Consider the following 17,343-nt stretch of genomic DNA (forward strand, 5'->3'; position numbering starts at 1 on the left):
ACAATGTTAGAGTTTGAATCGATTTTAATCATGATTTTCGGTTTTGATCTTTGTTTTCTCATTCCATTCGTTTACTTATGTTTTATTTGTTTTCTTAACTTAGTTTATTTTTCGAAAACCAAAACCAAAAAAACTCCCCTTTGAATTCGTAAATAGTGATGTATATGTGTGAATATTATACTTTGTTTTAATTTTAATTGTTTAATTGTTTGACAATGACAGGTGTACCCTCAATCCCCGGAATAGAACGATCCCTATTTGCTTATACTACTAACGATGTTTTCAGGGTTAAATTATGCGCTTGCTTTGAGCGTATCAATTTCCAAATTTCAAAATCTTTGAATAGACCAAGTTTTGGGGCTTGATACAAAAAAGAAGGTTCAAGACTAGAAGCTCAACTTCCAGACTAATCTTTGGGGATCAATTGGGATATCAGTTTTAACAGTGGGATTGACCCCGGAAATAAATTATTGAAAAGGCAGACGATAAAATCACAATTGAAGCTATATCAGAATTAGAAATAAAATCAAAGGCATGAAAGTATACCAAATATTTGCCAGACGTGTATTCTACAATATACCCTATAAGACCAAAGAGAGAGAAGAATAAAAAACAAAATCAACAATTTCTATTTATTTACAGTCCCCTGGCGGCTGACCCTCTGGGAACACTCTTTACAGCTTAAAATTGCGTCGAGGCAACCTGAAAAGAGAGGAATCCACCTTTAAGAACCATAAATAAACAAATTTACAAAACCACAAGCAAAGGAAAGTGTGTAAAGCGGAACAACACTGATAGAAAACAAAAGGAGCACCAATGGCACAAATCAAAGGCACATTGAACCGAAAACAGATGGTGATAACAACTGACCTTTTCCCCAATCTCGACGTTTTTAGAACCGCACCAATGAGAATCCATTATTTGAGTAAGAGAACAAATGCCACTTTCCACATCAAAATCACCATCCTACTTGCAAGATAAATTAAACAGTCCTAGTTGTTTGATGTAATATACACGGATCAATGGCTAGTCCCAAAATCTCATGACAAATCAAAGGATCCCTGCCCTTCATTGATTGCATAGAGTAGTTTCTTGTACATAATATCCTGTTTAAACAAGAAACACCAACCCATCACCCACAGTTATAGTCAGCAATCAGCATGCATTATTGCTTGACCAAAATACAAAATGCAAATACCTTGGTAGAGTAAGGAGGAAGCTTTAGGTAATTAGCGCATGTCATAACACTTGGCAGATCATCATCAGCCAATTCTGAAGCCCCAGTCCCATTGGCTGCTGCATTATTTGCAGTTGAAGAATGCTGCACCAGACAAGGAAACATCAATATTTCAAGTACACACTTTACAGCACGAGTGTACAAGTAAACAATTACAAGTTTGAGGGAAGTTAGCAGCTGAAAAAAGAGGCAGGAACAGCCTATAGAAATCTCACTGTACCTTTCTCACAATAGTCAGCTTTGGATTCAGCACTGCCAAACCACCAGGGGGAAGCCTAGGTGCACCAGTAACAAACTGGCAAAAGGCACGCTGCTGCTCAGGCGTGAACTCACCCATGATCTCAAGCAACTAAAAAGGTTACAAAACACCATAAGATAAAAAGAACGGAACATTCATCTTCAAAGTACTCGCACATAGAACATGGACACAACTTACATTAAGTATTGCAGGGCTCTTCGCAGTGTATCCATGATCAAATTTTATGTGATCAGCAAGAGTCTCCGTCTGCATAGAGTTGCATGAAAATTATAAGAATAAGAATAATAGAAATCGAAAAATGACTTCGAAAAGAAAACACGAATTACCTCCCACAGCTCTCTACGGCCACAAAGCAGATAGTCCAATTCATGTGGGGTGAATATTTGTAAAGATGATATATCAAACACCTGGTTTCATCACAAGTATAAGAGTTAAAAGGGGGAAAGCAGCTCTCTAAAACACATAAGAAAAAGAGGAAGGGAGACATTGATTAGACACCGGCTAAAAAGGGGGAAAGCAGCTCTCTAATCAATGTCTCCCTTGGTCAATGTCTAATCAATGTCTCCCTTTGTACCAAAAAACTCATTTGCAGAATAACGCATCATTATTAAAATGGCAACAGAACACTGGAAAGATAAATAATGCTATTAAATGGCAGAGGTCTCATGCACAACTTTGCCTCACAGAAAATAGATTATGCAAGAATTTTAAGGAAGAATTTACCTGATTGAACCCCGCTCTAAATGCTTCTGTCTGCCGCATTATTCCAGTCTTAACTGTTGCATCAACGACTAAAGATATATATTCTTCCAAGTTATTGATATCAACCTGGAGTTTTAATAGTTTTATGTTAAACATCTTAGAACAATAGCAAAAAGTTTAAATTTAAAAAAAGCTACGAGAAAATAGAAACAGAAGGTCTTATTCTTACATTTTCATCTCCGGGTTTCAACACGTACTCCGGATAACCAGGAAGCGTAAAATCTAAGAAGAGATCATCAATTGAAGCCCCACGGAAACGCAATTCAGCAATTGCATCGCGATTGTCACCATTTGATTCTAGATATAGTTTCCGGCTAACAAGGTTATGTAATTCTTGCAAAGTCTTCCCAAGCTCGGCATCAAAGGAAAGAACATCATGTAAATCAAGCTCCTGAGAAAATTAAAACAATTTGTGGATTACAAACATTTGAATAGCGATCAAGTTAAAATAACAAAATATAACTCTAAACCCAACAGATTAGCTTACTTGGCCAAGCAATAGTTTATAAAATGCTGTTGATAGTGGTAAGTCTAATAGCCTCCCATCTTGAAGAGCCTTCGCCATTACACGCCCGACCAACCGGAAATACTCAATAACTTTAGAAAATTGGTCACCATCAGAAGCAGCAGCATTCGGAGGCCAGGGACGAGGAAACAACCCAAGAGGAGCTTGGACAATGTCAACATTGATTTTCCCATCTTTCTGATCATCTCCATCAATATCCATTGGTGCTTTCTCCAATGAAGAATTTGACCTCCACATACCAAGTCTAACTTTCTGTAAGTCATGACTTAGAAGTGTATAGAACTCAAGTGTAGGACCCAACCCAGTGCCCACCTCACCAAAATATTCTACTTCAAGTACAGACTTCTGGCTCGAATACATCTCCATTACTTTTGCAGCGGAGTCCAAAATCCGGTTACGAGAGACACGGACTTTTTGACGTTGCAATCTTCCAACTCTCACCTCTCGTTCGTTTGATCCATGACCATCAGCACCCTGCTGCTGCTGAAGACGATACAGGGCACGAGATAATCCAAAAGCGGTTGAGTAGAAATACTGTCTTCGAGTCTCAAAAGGAAACAAAAATGGGCATGCTTTAGTCAACTGATAGCACCACGAAGGAAGACTGCCACTGCACAATGCAAGAGCATCTTGTATTTGTCGGGCTAATTTGGGAGTGAGTTTGCTGTTAATAAATTCCTCAGAAATGACCCTAGCACCAGTTGTACTCAAGTCATCCAAATTTGAGACTTTCCCCTCAGCAAAACTGTCAGAAACTATCTGAGTTCTCAAACGGGGTGCGAGCTGATTCAAGCCCTCCAGTACTCGCAGTAGTGCCAGTATATTATATGTAGGATTAGATTTTTCCAAATCACAAGGAAGTTCTCCCTGCAAAATGCTATCAAGAAGTGACATCCGATGCAATTGGGAATCGGAATTAGAATTGGAAGAACCTGATTTGCTAGATTTCGACGGAGGCGTTGAACTTGCCCCTCCAACAGATGCCCTCTCAGCTTGACTGTCTGCCCTCTGGTAGGTGATAGTGTAAATATCACTCCACAGCCTGCTACCATCACTTGACATTAGATCACTGCCAGCATATCTCTCATCATCATCCTCATCCAACACAAGCTGTCTCTGAATGGCCTGATAGATAGTCAAATGCCGATTCAGCTGCTTTCCCCCAGATGTAAAGGTCAACTTGGGAGGATCACTCGAACCACCAAAAAGAGGGCGTCCTTGTCGGTCTCTACCTCCCCTGATACCGCGGCTACCCGACCCAAGCCCAGCCATTGCTGCAGCAGCAAACGACATTGCACCTTTAGAACCATAAGAATTACTACTCCTGTGTTCAACAGAATCTGATCCTCTAACTGCAGCAGCTCTGCTACTAGATCCAGAAGCAGGGTTAGTCTGGCTGTCACTTGTTGCAGAAGCTACAGTAGTATCCTCAGCAGAGTCTCCCAATTTCACATCATGTACTTTGTCTGGCGTGCAAACAGGAAGAGAGTCATCTCTGAGAACCTGCATGGCACATATGGATAAAAATAGTTAAAGCATGGCACATACTAACTCCTATACTGCATAATACAAGTAAAAGATTCAGTTAGCATACATCATCCTGGTCATCATCTTCTTCGTCTGAGATATCATCATCTTCAATAACCAATGCATCATCGATCTCAGCAGGAGATACATCCAATTCCTCATCCTACAAAATAAAGAAACACAATTGATGTTTCAGAAAAGGGAGATTTAGGACAAAACCAATCAGGACAAAAGTATGCCAATAAAAGGGAGAGATTACACGATCTAAAAAAACAGATCTATAAAAGATAACGTACAACAGACATTGACCAATTATCTGACATCCAAATCCCGCAAAACAAATGAAGAAATTATGTCATTGAAAAGGAACATGGAAGGGGGAGGCTAAACCACAAGGACACCCAAACGAATATAACTGATTGTTGTCTTGCATAAACATGTAGTGCAGAAGTAATATCTAAGATGCCTGTCATAATGAACTAAACTAAAAAAATAAAAAAAATAAAAAAAAATCCAAAACCAGTATCAGTTAAAAGTTAAAACAACAATTACGGATATTGTTTTGGTAGCAGTAACACACCTCAGAAGTAGTGTCCCCATTCACAGGTTTCATTTGAACATCTTTATCAAGAGCTGCTCTTCTGCGAGCTGCGTTCCTTGTTTGAGGGCCTCTTGCTTCCTCCTGAGAAGGTTTCAAAACCGCTTTACCCTTCCCTTTAGATGAGCTCGTGCTCTTCTCTTGTGAAGGTTCCCTCTTAGCAGCATCACCTATATTTACAGATGTTCTGGAACGAGTTGAATGGCGACGATTGGTAGAAGCAGGATTTGAAGTAGACAGAGATGAAGCACCAGCTCCTGTAGGAGTATTTCCAGATTCAGAATTTCCAGCAGATGCAGCAGCCTTCTGACCAGAATCACTTCGCTGAATTCGAGGCCAAAGAAACTCTTCAACAGCAGCTAAGCTTGCTAATGGGTCAATCAGTACAACATTTGATGAATAATCTCGGAGAGCCTTTTCTCCTTGTGCTCGACATAGACGCAACTTAAAGGGCTGGGATAATGCACTAAGTCCAGAGGAGAGGCGTGCACTTCCAGTAGATGACCTAGATGAATGACTCAGCACAACAGGGAACCGCTCTAAAGAGGACAAAGCACCTTGTAGTTTCTGAACTATGATAGTCATTGGGGCTACTCTTCCTTCATCAATACTGAAAGGAAGAGCAACAGCAACAAATGACTTAAACCTCTTGAGAGCTTGTTGATGAAGCTTGGGCAAATTAGCTTCTGAAATTCTCTCCTTCGAGAAGTGACCACAAGAAAAATAGTTCAGCAAAGCTGCGACAACACCACTACCTATGAACTCAAAGGTAGACACACCATCCCCTTTGCTTAGTTCGGCTACCATCTCGGCTACGACACCAATTAAATACTCTTCCTTATTTGCAGAACTATCAACTAAGCGAGACCCAGAAGCTTTTGATTTTCCCTTTGCTTTTGTTTTTGGGTCATCCACACCGGCATTCAACTTCGCACACAGATTTTTTAAATGTAATAGATCATCGGTGACACCAACTTCACCCGCCCCAGGGTCTGAAGGGAAGTACTTGTCCTTAAACGCTTTTGCACATGTACTCACAGCTACACGAAGGCTGGAGTTGACAGTTGGGATCTCCACTGAACTTGGAGGCGAACCAATGGTTACCGAAGCAGGAATCTTCGATTCTTCCAATGAATTTCCATCTGGATTTGAGTTACTGTTGCGACGTCTATAACGCCTAGAACGTGATGATCCCGGCACAGAATCATTGTCCTTTTCAGCAGAAGAGACTTGTGAAGTAACTGAATTCGGAGTACCAGCTAAAATAAGTTGGTCAACAGCATGAACCACACCTTCTCTGACAAACACCTTGGAGAAAGTCTTGGGAAGCTTCTCCATGAGTATCTCGGCAATTTGGAGAGCAGGAACCAAGACATGCGGATCTTTCCATGCTAAAACACCGGCTAAGAAACTAATGAATCCATTAAAAACAGAAAAATTAGTAGCTGTAAGTCTAAAATAACCCAGTATCAGCATATCAAGAGATATATGGATAACATATAAGATTACCTTGCAATATTTGTCATACTTAACAAAGACTCAATCATCTCTGCAGGGCTGAAGTACATTAACTTCCCGATGACCGATAGACATTTGTGGCGAACAGGGCCATTTACACTAGAGCCATAAATCTGCTCGACAGATGTCCACACATCATTTACCATCTATATCAATTAATAAACTAGACATTAGCTTTGAAAATAAACCAACCTGTATTAAAACAGGAAGGAGATCCATTCCAAATTGCTGAAGAAGACCAGGCTGTTCGTTCAATAATTTCTCACGAGCTGAAACCTCAGGAGCGCTTCCACTGGTATCTTCTGGCTTCCCAGAACTGCTACCAGATGACTTTTTCACAATAGGTCCTTTCATAAACAAATTGAAACTGGACGGCATGGAGATGGTTCCTTGTGGAAGTGGAGGAAGCAGCTCATTTGCAAGATTGACAATCTCAAAAATCTAGGCGGTAAGGAGAAAAAAGAAAAAATGTCAATGATAGATAAATTGCAATATCTGAAGACATGCCTAACACATAGAAGGAATGAAGCGCAACCAAATTATACATGTATTAAAACCAAGCCACAATTAAGACCGAACAACAAACTGTAATAGTGGAGACGAAATCAGACACCTCATAATTCACAATTTCAACCCAACCCACATAAAACCCTATAACATTCTATTTTGCTGCTTTCAGTTGTCCACAAAACTAAGACATACAATCGCTAGACCACAAGCTCTCATTCAAATCTAAACTGACGTGGAACAAATGGAATAAATATCTAAACAGGAATACACCAGTAGGGGTCTGGGAATCACAGCTAGAGAAAAAATACAAAAAGTTCCTAATTCACAACAGTTTTTGCATCAAACCAAAGTGGTTTGAGCCATTTATTGAAAGCAGAGTGAAGTTAATACCTTGAACTCAAATCTATTACACTTAATACCTTGAACTTCATAGCATGGAGAAATTTAAAAGACAATAACCTGGAAAAAAAATGTGTAATTGCATTTACATACTAGTTCTTAGTAATTAGATGAACTTATTTTAATATAATATGAAGTATGCTCCCGAAGTAATTGCAGAAGCAAACCACTCATATTATTACTTAATGTGGATCAAGATGTCCAGGACAAAGGGGTTGGCAATAAACTTATGGTGACGGCAAAAAACTAGTTTACACAATCAAAAAGCAAAACTACTCGCCAATTCCAAATATTAACTTATACAAGAAAGCCAATAAAATGTAAAATATCTGAAAAACTTCACTCTGCCCATGCAAAAACCGTTTTGTTTAACTTACTTACATGTGGTCACACACATACAATTATTGGCTTTCATGTGCGCACAATTCTTGTTATAGGTATATACATATATAAATATACACACAACCACATATGATTATCTCTGAAAAACTTCACTCATGAACGAAGGGTCTACAAGAGTTTGACGTGGATCTAGATGTAGGCTATGTTACAACACTGTTCTTCTGCTCTCTAGGACAACAAACTGATCTTTGAGAAAGATCTAGAAAAGAAAGCCGATACAGGAAACAGATCCTATTCAATCCAACTCAAACGCACCCAATTCCTACAAAATTTGGCATGGATCTAGATGAGCACTAGGTTACAACCATGTTGATATGCTCTCTAGGACAATGAACTGCTCTTGACGAGAAAGAACTAGAAAAGGAAATCCATAAATTACTTATATAATATATATATCTGAGAATCTCTGATCATGCATAAAGAACTGCTTTTGCATGAGATATACCTATTAACTATAAACTAGATAAGCTGAATTTCATATTAGAAGAAAATTCATCAAAGCACTGTAAACACAACCTGTTCCAATCCAACTCAAGAGTCAAAACCAAGAGATTACTACAACATAAGTTCAGAGAGACAAAATAAAGACATTTAAGTTTCAGATCTAGTCAATAATATGGGTTGCGAGGTACGATATTTAGTATTGATATTGTAACACTGATTACAACAATTGAAGAATGTCAGTCTGACAACTACTATTTACCGTTAATGGGGTTAATTAGGAGCTAAGAATACGGTTTTTTGGGGCGCCTTGAATGTAACACATACTTCTCAATCAACATATGCATTTGAAATAGTTAGACTGAGAACCTAGAATTTAACTTAAAAGGAAGCAAGAATAACCTGTTCTGCTGGTCTACTTAGAGCAGGAGAAACTGTAGTGTTGGAAGAACTGCCTGAACCCGAAAGTACATCTTTGAGAATGCCACTTATCCCTAGAGAAAGCAAAGTTTTAGCTCCTAATGGAGAACCACTTGCGCAGGTTGAAAGTAGCCGGATTAAGCCCTGGATGGTTTGCAAGTCAAAATTGAAACCCTCATACACGTATCATGCATGTGTACTGTGTTTATCCAAATTTCAAAAGAAAATGCAAACAAACAAATTAGACATACCGTATAAGTAGGTGTACTGAGAGATGACTGCCCACCTCCAGAATTGCTGGTAGAAATAAGGGATGCAGATTGAGCAACTAGTCCATGGTTGCATAGTTCGTCAAGTTTGTCAGGCGATGATGCAAATGATTCAGCAATTCGAGTCAGACATACAGAAGCATGCTCCAAAACCTACAGCGATAACAATGCACACATCCTCAATGGAGAGAAAAGGGAAAAAAAAAAAATTTACTCGTGATGGCTGTTAACGTTGAAACTCAGAAAAGTAGAAATACCTTAGCATCATGATATTGCAGAAGATTTGTCAGTAATGGGACAGCTTCCATCACAAAGTCAGCTGCATCTGAAGGAAGTTTCTTGCACATATTCGCAGCAGTTGATAATGCCACACGCTGAAACATAGATACAGTTAATGAAGATCCCAAGTGAAAAGAGGACGTCCTTTCAGCTACCAAAAAACAGTTGCAAAATAATATAAATGGATTACCTGGACTCCTGTGGAAAAGAAATCCAGATAAGAAAGCACTGCCATAAGAGCACCAGCTCGTAGACAGGCAGTTGGGTGTTCCTGAGATATTTTCTTCAGAGCTTGCAGTGACTGTTCACATCATAATAACTCACAAATATCAGAATGCAGGATTCCAGAAGTACATCTCAAAGAAAGTAGCATTTAGCACAATAAGTAGTACTGAATCGTCTCAGTTTATATCATTATCTGCATTTTCTTTTCATTTAGATACCCATCAAATTATTTACCTGTTCGGCCAAGTCCATGTACTCTATGGTCAACAACCTTGCACAGAAGATAGAAACCGCACCATAATGCACAACTGCAGCGCAGGACGAAGGAAGCACATCACATAGATGAGTAAGTGCTCTGGCTGCCAGAAGCATAATATCAGGATTGCTCTCATGATTAAGCAACCCCACAAGCACAGGCACAAATGAATCCACAGAAAAAGTACTGAGCGATTCCTCAGTACCAATCGAAAGCATTTCACACAGCTGCGTCAAAGCCTCCACCTGCTTTCCTTCTTCCCCATCAGCTCGCAACCCAGACAGAATCTTCTTCAGCCTTCCGCTCTGGTGGGATGACGAAGCAGAGCCCATCGCCGAAGATGGAAGCAGGTCATCCAATCCGGCACCGATCTTCCTAAGAAGCCCCTGGAGGGCACTACTAGCCGAAGTCAAATTCTGATGCAAAATCCCAACCCCACCTTCGCTATCATTATCATCGTCGTCACCATTCCCTCCGCCATCCATGTTCAACCCCAGGTTCCTCTCCGTTTCTCTATCCAACACCCTCTCTCTCTCTCTCTCCCTCTCCCTCTCCCTCTCTCTCTCCCTATCCCTGACTCTAACCTCGTGCTCCTTCTCCTTCCCCTTATCATCCTTATCGGAATTCCTACTGCGGCGGCCTCGCGAGCCGGACGATTCGTTGGTGGAGTCCATCGCGGTGGTGGCCGATGCTGCAACGGCGGCGGCGGTGTCTTGATTGTTGGCCCGAGAGGCCCGAGAGCGAGTGGAGATTGGTGAAGGGTTAACAGAAGAAGAGAGCGAAGAGGAGGAGAGACGAGAGCGCTTGGTGGAACGAGTGGTGCGACCAGACGAAGTTGATGATGAAGGGGCTGATGAGGTGGCCTCCGCCCGCTTCCGGCTCCGAGTTTCCATACAAGAACCCCAACCCCCTCAATTCGATTCCTCGCTCGCCACCACGAGCGGCGATCACGATCCGATTATCTCCTCCATCACAATACAGATCCTAATTCCACCTGAAATTAACCAAAAACCCCCCAATCTGAAACCCTAGATTCTTATCAATTTCAAACCCTACAAACCCCAATTGAACGCAGACCTAGACCTACAGAGCCTTTCGGATAAAAAAATTGAAGAGATTACAGAGTGAATTGAAGTTCAAGTTCCGTTTCGATTGGAGTGAGAGAGACGAGTGAAGGGGATTGAAAACCCTAAAAAGTGACGGGAAGAATAAAAGAAAGGGGAAGAAGACCTTTTATACAAACACATATTCGGTCTTCATTTTATATATTAAGTTGAGGTAATTAATTAATTACTGTACGTCTATCGAGGTTTTACTTGTTTTAATTAGACTTCTCCACCGCTTTGACCCAATTACGGATCCTTACTTTGATTGGGTTTTGTTGTTTTCTTCCTGACCTAACCCGATTTGTGTAGAGTGAAGGCCCAACCTCAATGCCCCAGGTCTCCAATTTGAATTCATCGAGTTCGACAAATTTTCTAGCAATATTTAGTTAGAGATGACAGAGAATTTAACTAAAACTCACTGTAACGTTCAAACTAATTTAACTCAGGATTTAGCTTTACCTTGTTAAGACAGAACTTAAAAACTGGCTCTTTATATTTTACTTTTAGCTGATTTAGTTAATAAAAAGAAATATCTATTACTATTGAAAATGCTCTAAACTCGGTATTTTATAATAGTCAAAGAGCATCAAAGAACCACAATCACATTAGTCCTTTTTTCTGTAATCAAAAGAACAAAAATAATCCGGTCTAAGTTTGTCGTAAGAGCAATATAAAATATACTTACCATTATTAAAAAAAAAATTCACAAAAAAAATAGTGAACAAATCTAATAACAGAGTACCGCATCACCATGACTTACGACAGAAATAATTCACGAAAAAAAAAATTGAAAATCATGTCTCTGGGAATAAAGAGAAAATAAAAGATCATTTGCATTTACATGGATGAAATCCACCAATACAAAACAGAGAATGCGGTCTGCATAATTGAAATAGCATACCATACCTAACTAGAAACCTATATATTTTCTAATAGTTTGAGAAACAATTTTAGGTTAACATATCTGCGTAGAAGCCAAACAGAAAGAAGGTTATGATAACACTTGCACATTCTCATCTTTAGAGCTGTCAGTGTTGTCACTAGAGCCCCTGTCACATTTTATCATTTCACAAGAGATTATTTCCTAATGTGAACTTGCTATGTGCTTTGTTCAACACTTCATCGGAGAAGCATCTGAGACACAAAACTGCTTTTGAAGCCTCATAGGTATGCGAAAACAGTTTCTTCGATGTTCAAGTTCATGAACAGATAAGGCCTGCCATTCATATATGATTCTGCTCATGAACAATCAACCACTAAGCATATGCATGTGGTGCAATAGTGACCGGACTCCAGACTGATCACAAAACAATGAGTTGAGACAGCTCATTAACGTCACATATGTTGCCCCAAACATCACTTGCTGAACTCCTAACACCAACAATTGCCCCGGTCAAATTTGGATGATCTGTGAGTTGTGATTTTCCCGTTTTGTTGCAATAGTGTCGATTCTTTTAATATGTGATGATCTGAAGTTCTTAATCATCCAAATTCTTCAATGGCCTGACATAAGTCAAGGCCAATCCATTATTCATAAGACTACTGCGATATCTACCACCAAGTGCTTTATTTTTGTGACCCTCTTTCTCTGCACTCTCAACTGGAGCAAAAAATTGCTCAAAGAGTTAGTTGATGGTTACCTTATACACCTCATCAACAGTGTCAGACCACCATCAACACCTCCACCAAATACCAGTTTCCCAAAAGGAAAAGAAAAATCTAATACAAGATTTTTCACCCTTCGACTTAAAGCTCTGCATTCGCAACCTGATAGAGAGTAGAAGAATAAAAGCATTAGAATGGAAACCTGAGGAAAACCACATGTGAATGAAGAATTCTAGTGGCTGAAATGTGTATACCCAAACAACAGGAGTGGAAAGTTAAGTAATAATAGTCAAGGGGTAATTCCCGTATGCCCAAAAATTCCACGTATTGTGCCCAGATGCACCAACTTTTTCGTATCTTACTATTTGCTTGGGAAAAGACTAAAAGGGGTTTTTCCTATGCTATCCTGAGCTTTAGAGCTTTTGTCTGCCTTAGAAACTTTATCTAAAAACAAAATGAAAACAAGACTAGCCTTCAACATGCCTAAGTTTTTCTCCTAACGGCTCCCTGCCTAGCGGATACTTTAACAGGCGGAATCACTGCTGTTTTGTCTTAATCTTGGTTTTAAAACTGGTTTTGTTTTGGTAGGCAAAGCTTTTTCAAACTTCAGACTATGATAGGAAACGGATAGTGATAGTTGTAGATGGAATGCAAACAATAGATAGTGATAGATGGAATGCAAACAACAGATAGTGATAGATGGAATGCAAACAACAGATAGTGATTATGTAACAGATAGTGATAGCTAGAGATATTTAATTTTTGCTACTTTTGACAAAAAGGGTAGGGCATCCTTGTTTTATTTATTCAAATAGAAATACATGCTAGGAATCCAGAGCCTCATTCCTTAGGTAAACAGCACGAAGCTGTTTAGTTATTCATGATAGCAACACTTACTTGGAATGATGCTCTCTACTGCACACTGAACAGGAAGGGAAGCACACTACTATACTAGTTGAGAGAAGACTCTCAGGTGTTTTAATCTAAAACTGATATGGCTATTTTCGAATAGTGGAATGATGTTTCCCTCTTTTCGAATGCCTTACAAATGAAACGAAAGCTCCTTATATAGAGAGCGGAACTCAAACTAGAATTCAAAACTAAAAAATGTACAGAATAACTCCGTGATCTTCTGCTTTTCTGAGTGCTCCTGCTGGTGGAGGTCGTACGGGAAAAGCAAAAGCTTCAGTAGGTGAGAGGTGAAATGTTTCTTACTTCTTCTTTTTGAAAAGCAAATGGTATCTTTAAGCAAAAGTCTTAAAGGTAACAGTTGCACTTTTGGCGCTATTCTTCTTCACCCGTGATGCTACATGTTCTCATCAGTCTCTGAGTGGTGGCCAAAGACAAAGGAGTTGTTGTCCGTCTGGGCCATTCGAACAGTTGTAGCGTTGTCTTCAACATCAGTGTCGACATACATCTTGTAGTGGTTGTCATTTTCAAGCTTTTCTACCCACTGCATGCATGCCATTGTTGAATCTATCTCTTTTCTGGTAATAGATAGGAATAGGTCACTGCTGACTACGTCAGGATGATCGTAAGCAGTGATGATAGTTTTTTCTCCTGCTGCCAGGAAGGTATTGTTGACATCTTCAGAGATGATCTTCTTGATGTAGTCTAGAGCCATGGCCTTCATCCATGGGATGCTTGAGTTTGGTTGGCCATTGTATGCTACACAAGCTGGTTGAAGATATTTTCTTTGAATAATCCTGACATAATGATATGGGGGAATATATTCAACCTCACCGTTTGCCTTCTGGATCCATTCTGGAGGAGTGGATCTGAACTTCAGTCGAAGTATGCAGTCGTTCTTTCTTATATTTTTGACTGTGTTTATAATGATGGGCGGCAAACCTTTTAGATCATCATTAGTTTTAGTCCATAGGTTATGGACAAAACCATTTTCAACAAGCCAAAGCTTGTGTTCTTGTGGATGTTCACTCTGAACATTTACCAAGTATCTTCCAACATATGATCCTGAGACAATGAAGAGGGTTGGAGGAACCAGGTCTTCTGAATTGTGTCTTCCTATCAGATTGTGGAATTCATGCCAATCTGATTCATTAAGTGCCATGATAGGAACCCTAGCACTTTCTGGATGTTCAAGGAAGTTAATTTTTTCTTTCTTGACAGCACTCTGCTGTAGTTCTTCGAATTGTGGTCTAGCATTTTCGTATAGCTCTTCCGTTAATGCAAATAGGGCTGGAAACATTAGACCACTGCTTCTTTCCTGAAAGGCAAATAAAAGATTATCCAGAATTGCCTTCTGGTGGTAAGCTAATCTCCTGCCAGTTCTGAACACAAGAGTATCGAAAGTTCGAAGTTCATAATTAAAAACATTAATTACTCCAGTTGGAGTAGGTTTGCTTTTTGGCAAAGCAACAGCCGTCAACGGTCTTGATGAGCCTTTACCGTCTGCCGTTTGAGACGGGCTAGCCAATCCTTTACCCTGGGATTGATCAGTTGTGGCTGGCCTTTTTGGACCTAGCAAGAATCTTTTGAGGATTTTTTCTTTGGGATCCTCATTGTCTTCTTGTTCTTTCCCAGCTCTTCTGCTTCTGGGATTGCGACCTTCGTCGTCATCATCTCTTCTGTTGAACATGGCTAATTCTCTTGTTAAGGCATCTGGAAGATAGTTTTTGTTTCCTGCAATTAGTTCAACAACATAATCATATTGGTTAAGAAATAATTGCCAGTTAGCTAATCTTCCTCTATCAGCAGCTTTATCAAGCTTGAAATTTTTGAAATTCTTTACTCTGGCACAATCGGTGCGAACAGTAAAGGGTTTTCCAAGAAAAGCTGGAGAATTTAAAATCGTTTTCTTTACAGCCAAAATTTCCTTTTCCCCTGTGGGATAATTCAGTTCTGCAGGGCTGAACTTGCCACTACAAAATTTACAGATTTTTTCAATGTTAGTTCCAGGCGTTTTTGCCAGAACAACACCGGACCAGTAATTATCACTCGCATCTGTTTGGAGGATAATTTCATCATTCTCTTCAGGTTGTTGAAGAGGAGGGAGGTTTTTGCAGAGATTTTTTATCTGCTTCACAGTTTTTTCATCATCTTCTGTGAAGTTCCATTTTCTTTTGGAACTTGTCTTTGGGGATAACATTGCTGTTAACCCTGAGATTTTGGGGATGAAATCTCTCCCATAATTTATGACACCAAGGAATCTCTCTAGACTCTTAGCATCAGGAATTCTATCTGGGAATTTCCAGATCTTCTCAAGGATATGAGGTTGGAGTTTTATCACTCCATTTTTGATATTTATACCTAGGAAATCAACTTCATCAAGGATAAAGAAGATTTTCTTTTCACCTAGGATAATTCCATGCTGAACTATCAGCTTTACAACCTCATGGAGGTGTTTCATGTGTTCTTCTCTGTTTTTGGAGAAAACCAGAATGTCATCTATGTAGACGACGCAAAACTCTGCAACGTGCTTGAAGATATTATCCATTTTTCTTTGGAATATTGAGGGAGCTTGCTTTAAACCAAAAGGCATTACTAACCATTCGTAATGTCCTTGTGGTGTTCCAAATGCAGTGAGAGGTACACTCTCAGGATGCATTTTGACTTGCCAAAATCCTGACTTTGCATCAAATTTTGAAAAGACTTTAGCTCCTCTGAGCTGATTGATCAATACTCTTACTTGAGCAATTTGATAGCCGTCTTTGACAGTCTTTTTATTGACATCTCGATAGTCAATAACCATTCTAGCTTTTCCTCGAAGGGTTTCTGCATGATTTCTCACGTAGAATGCTGGAGCATGATGAGGGCTAGTGGAAGGTTGAATTAATTTCTTGTTCAGGAGATCTTCAATATCTTTTCTGAATTCTTTTTGGTCTTCCTCTTTATACTGAGGAATGGCTTTGACATGACAGATAGCATTCATGTCATGTAGTCTTAGTTCACAGACCACTGGGTCTTTTCCCCAAAACTTCTGAGGATCTATATCGATGTTCTGCTCGAGTAGTTTCTTGATTTTCTCAAGAGTGGGAATTTTCTGAGACTCAAGCTTATTCTGAAAGTGCTTGAGGTTATGCTCATGGATGAAACTAGCTTCTTCTTCTTCACTAATTTCTGCTTCTTCTTCTTCTTCAGAAGTTTCCTCAACAAGTAGTTCTTCTTGTTGTTTGATTTGGAGTATGGGTTCAAATTTTTGTTTGTAGGGAGTAAGATCACCACTATTCTGGTGCGATCTCTGATATTGGGTAGTAAAGTTTGGTCCGACCACGCTTTTGGCTCTAGTGAGCCTATCTGCCCAGAACACCCGTTCTCCTTTTCTGAAGCCGATTGCTTCTTCATCCTGGATAAATCTCTGTTGGAGAATGAAATCATTACCCAACAAGAAATCTGCGCCTTGGCCTTCAGATTGCCAGACGTTATGGATGGTAAATGTTCCTCCACCAATGGTGATATGAACATTTTTTGCTACTTTATTCATGGTGAGATGGCTTCCATCAAAAGTAACACCAGTAGCTGTTTTCTTTTCTTCTTTCCAGAGTTTTTCTGGAATTGCAAATCTTTTTGCAACTGTAAATCCTGATCCATTATCTACAAAGGCATGTAGATGATATTTTTTATGATCAGGGAATTTTAGTCCAATCTCTATGTAGTTGCTGTATCTACTCGTAGAGATGACTTTTGATTGCTGAAGCTCATTTTCTTGAGCTTGTTCCTTTGGAATGAATGGTTTACATTCTACTGGAACATTTTTCTGAGTGGGAGATGTAAAACTAGAAGGTTTTGTATCATCCCAGTCTGTAGGAATTATCTCTTTGCTATCTGGATTACTGAACCATGACGGAGGGTCATATCGGACTTTATAATCAAACTTGCCAGAAGGTTGGCCAAGTAAATCCCATGTTTCAGTAACTGTTATAGCTGCTTCTTGCTTTTCTAAGAGATGAACAGGTTCTGGTGGCTTCACCAGTTCTATCTTTTCTGGTATTTCAACCAATTCAAAGTTGTCATCTAGTTTTTCTTTGATGACATCTTCCTTTT

The 17,343-nt window shown here is 39.5% G+C and overlaps 1 protein-coding gene across 1 annotated transcript; it reads right to left on the minus strand.

Annotated features, from left to right (window-relative positions):
• Positions 1-486: 486 nt before the first annotated feature.
• Positions 487-10,860, minus strand: LOC133736123 (E3 ubiquitin-protein ligase UPL3). The gene is made up of 18 exons (XM_062163564.1): positions 9,607-10,860; positions 9,338-9,448; positions 9,126-9,242; positions 8,851-9,021; positions 8,582-8,743; positions 6,620-6,868; positions 6,419-6,540; positions 4,892-6,320; positions 4,379-4,474; positions 2,746-4,287; positions 2,428-2,649; positions 2,220-2,324; positions 1,823-1,903; positions 1,674-1,742; positions 1,458-1,586; positions 1,199-1,321; positions 871-1,106; positions 487-702 (listed from the first exon to the last, which is right to left on the minus strand). The coding sequence occupies exons 1-17, from the start codon at positions 10,519-10,521 to the stop codon at positions 1,041-1,043; spliced, it is 5,709 nt and encodes a 1,902-aa protein (XP_062019548.1). The 5' UTR covers positions 10,522-10,860; the 3' UTR covers positions 487-702; positions 871-1,040.
• Positions 10,861-17,343: the final 6,483 nt, after the last annotated feature.

This window comes from Rosa rugosa, chromosome 3 (genome assembly GCF_958449725.1).
Source record: "Rosa rugosa chromosome 3, drRosRugo1.1, whole genome shotgun sequence".
NCBI lineage: Eukaryota > Viridiplantae > Streptophyta > Magnoliopsida > Rosales > Rosaceae > Rosa > Rosa rugosa.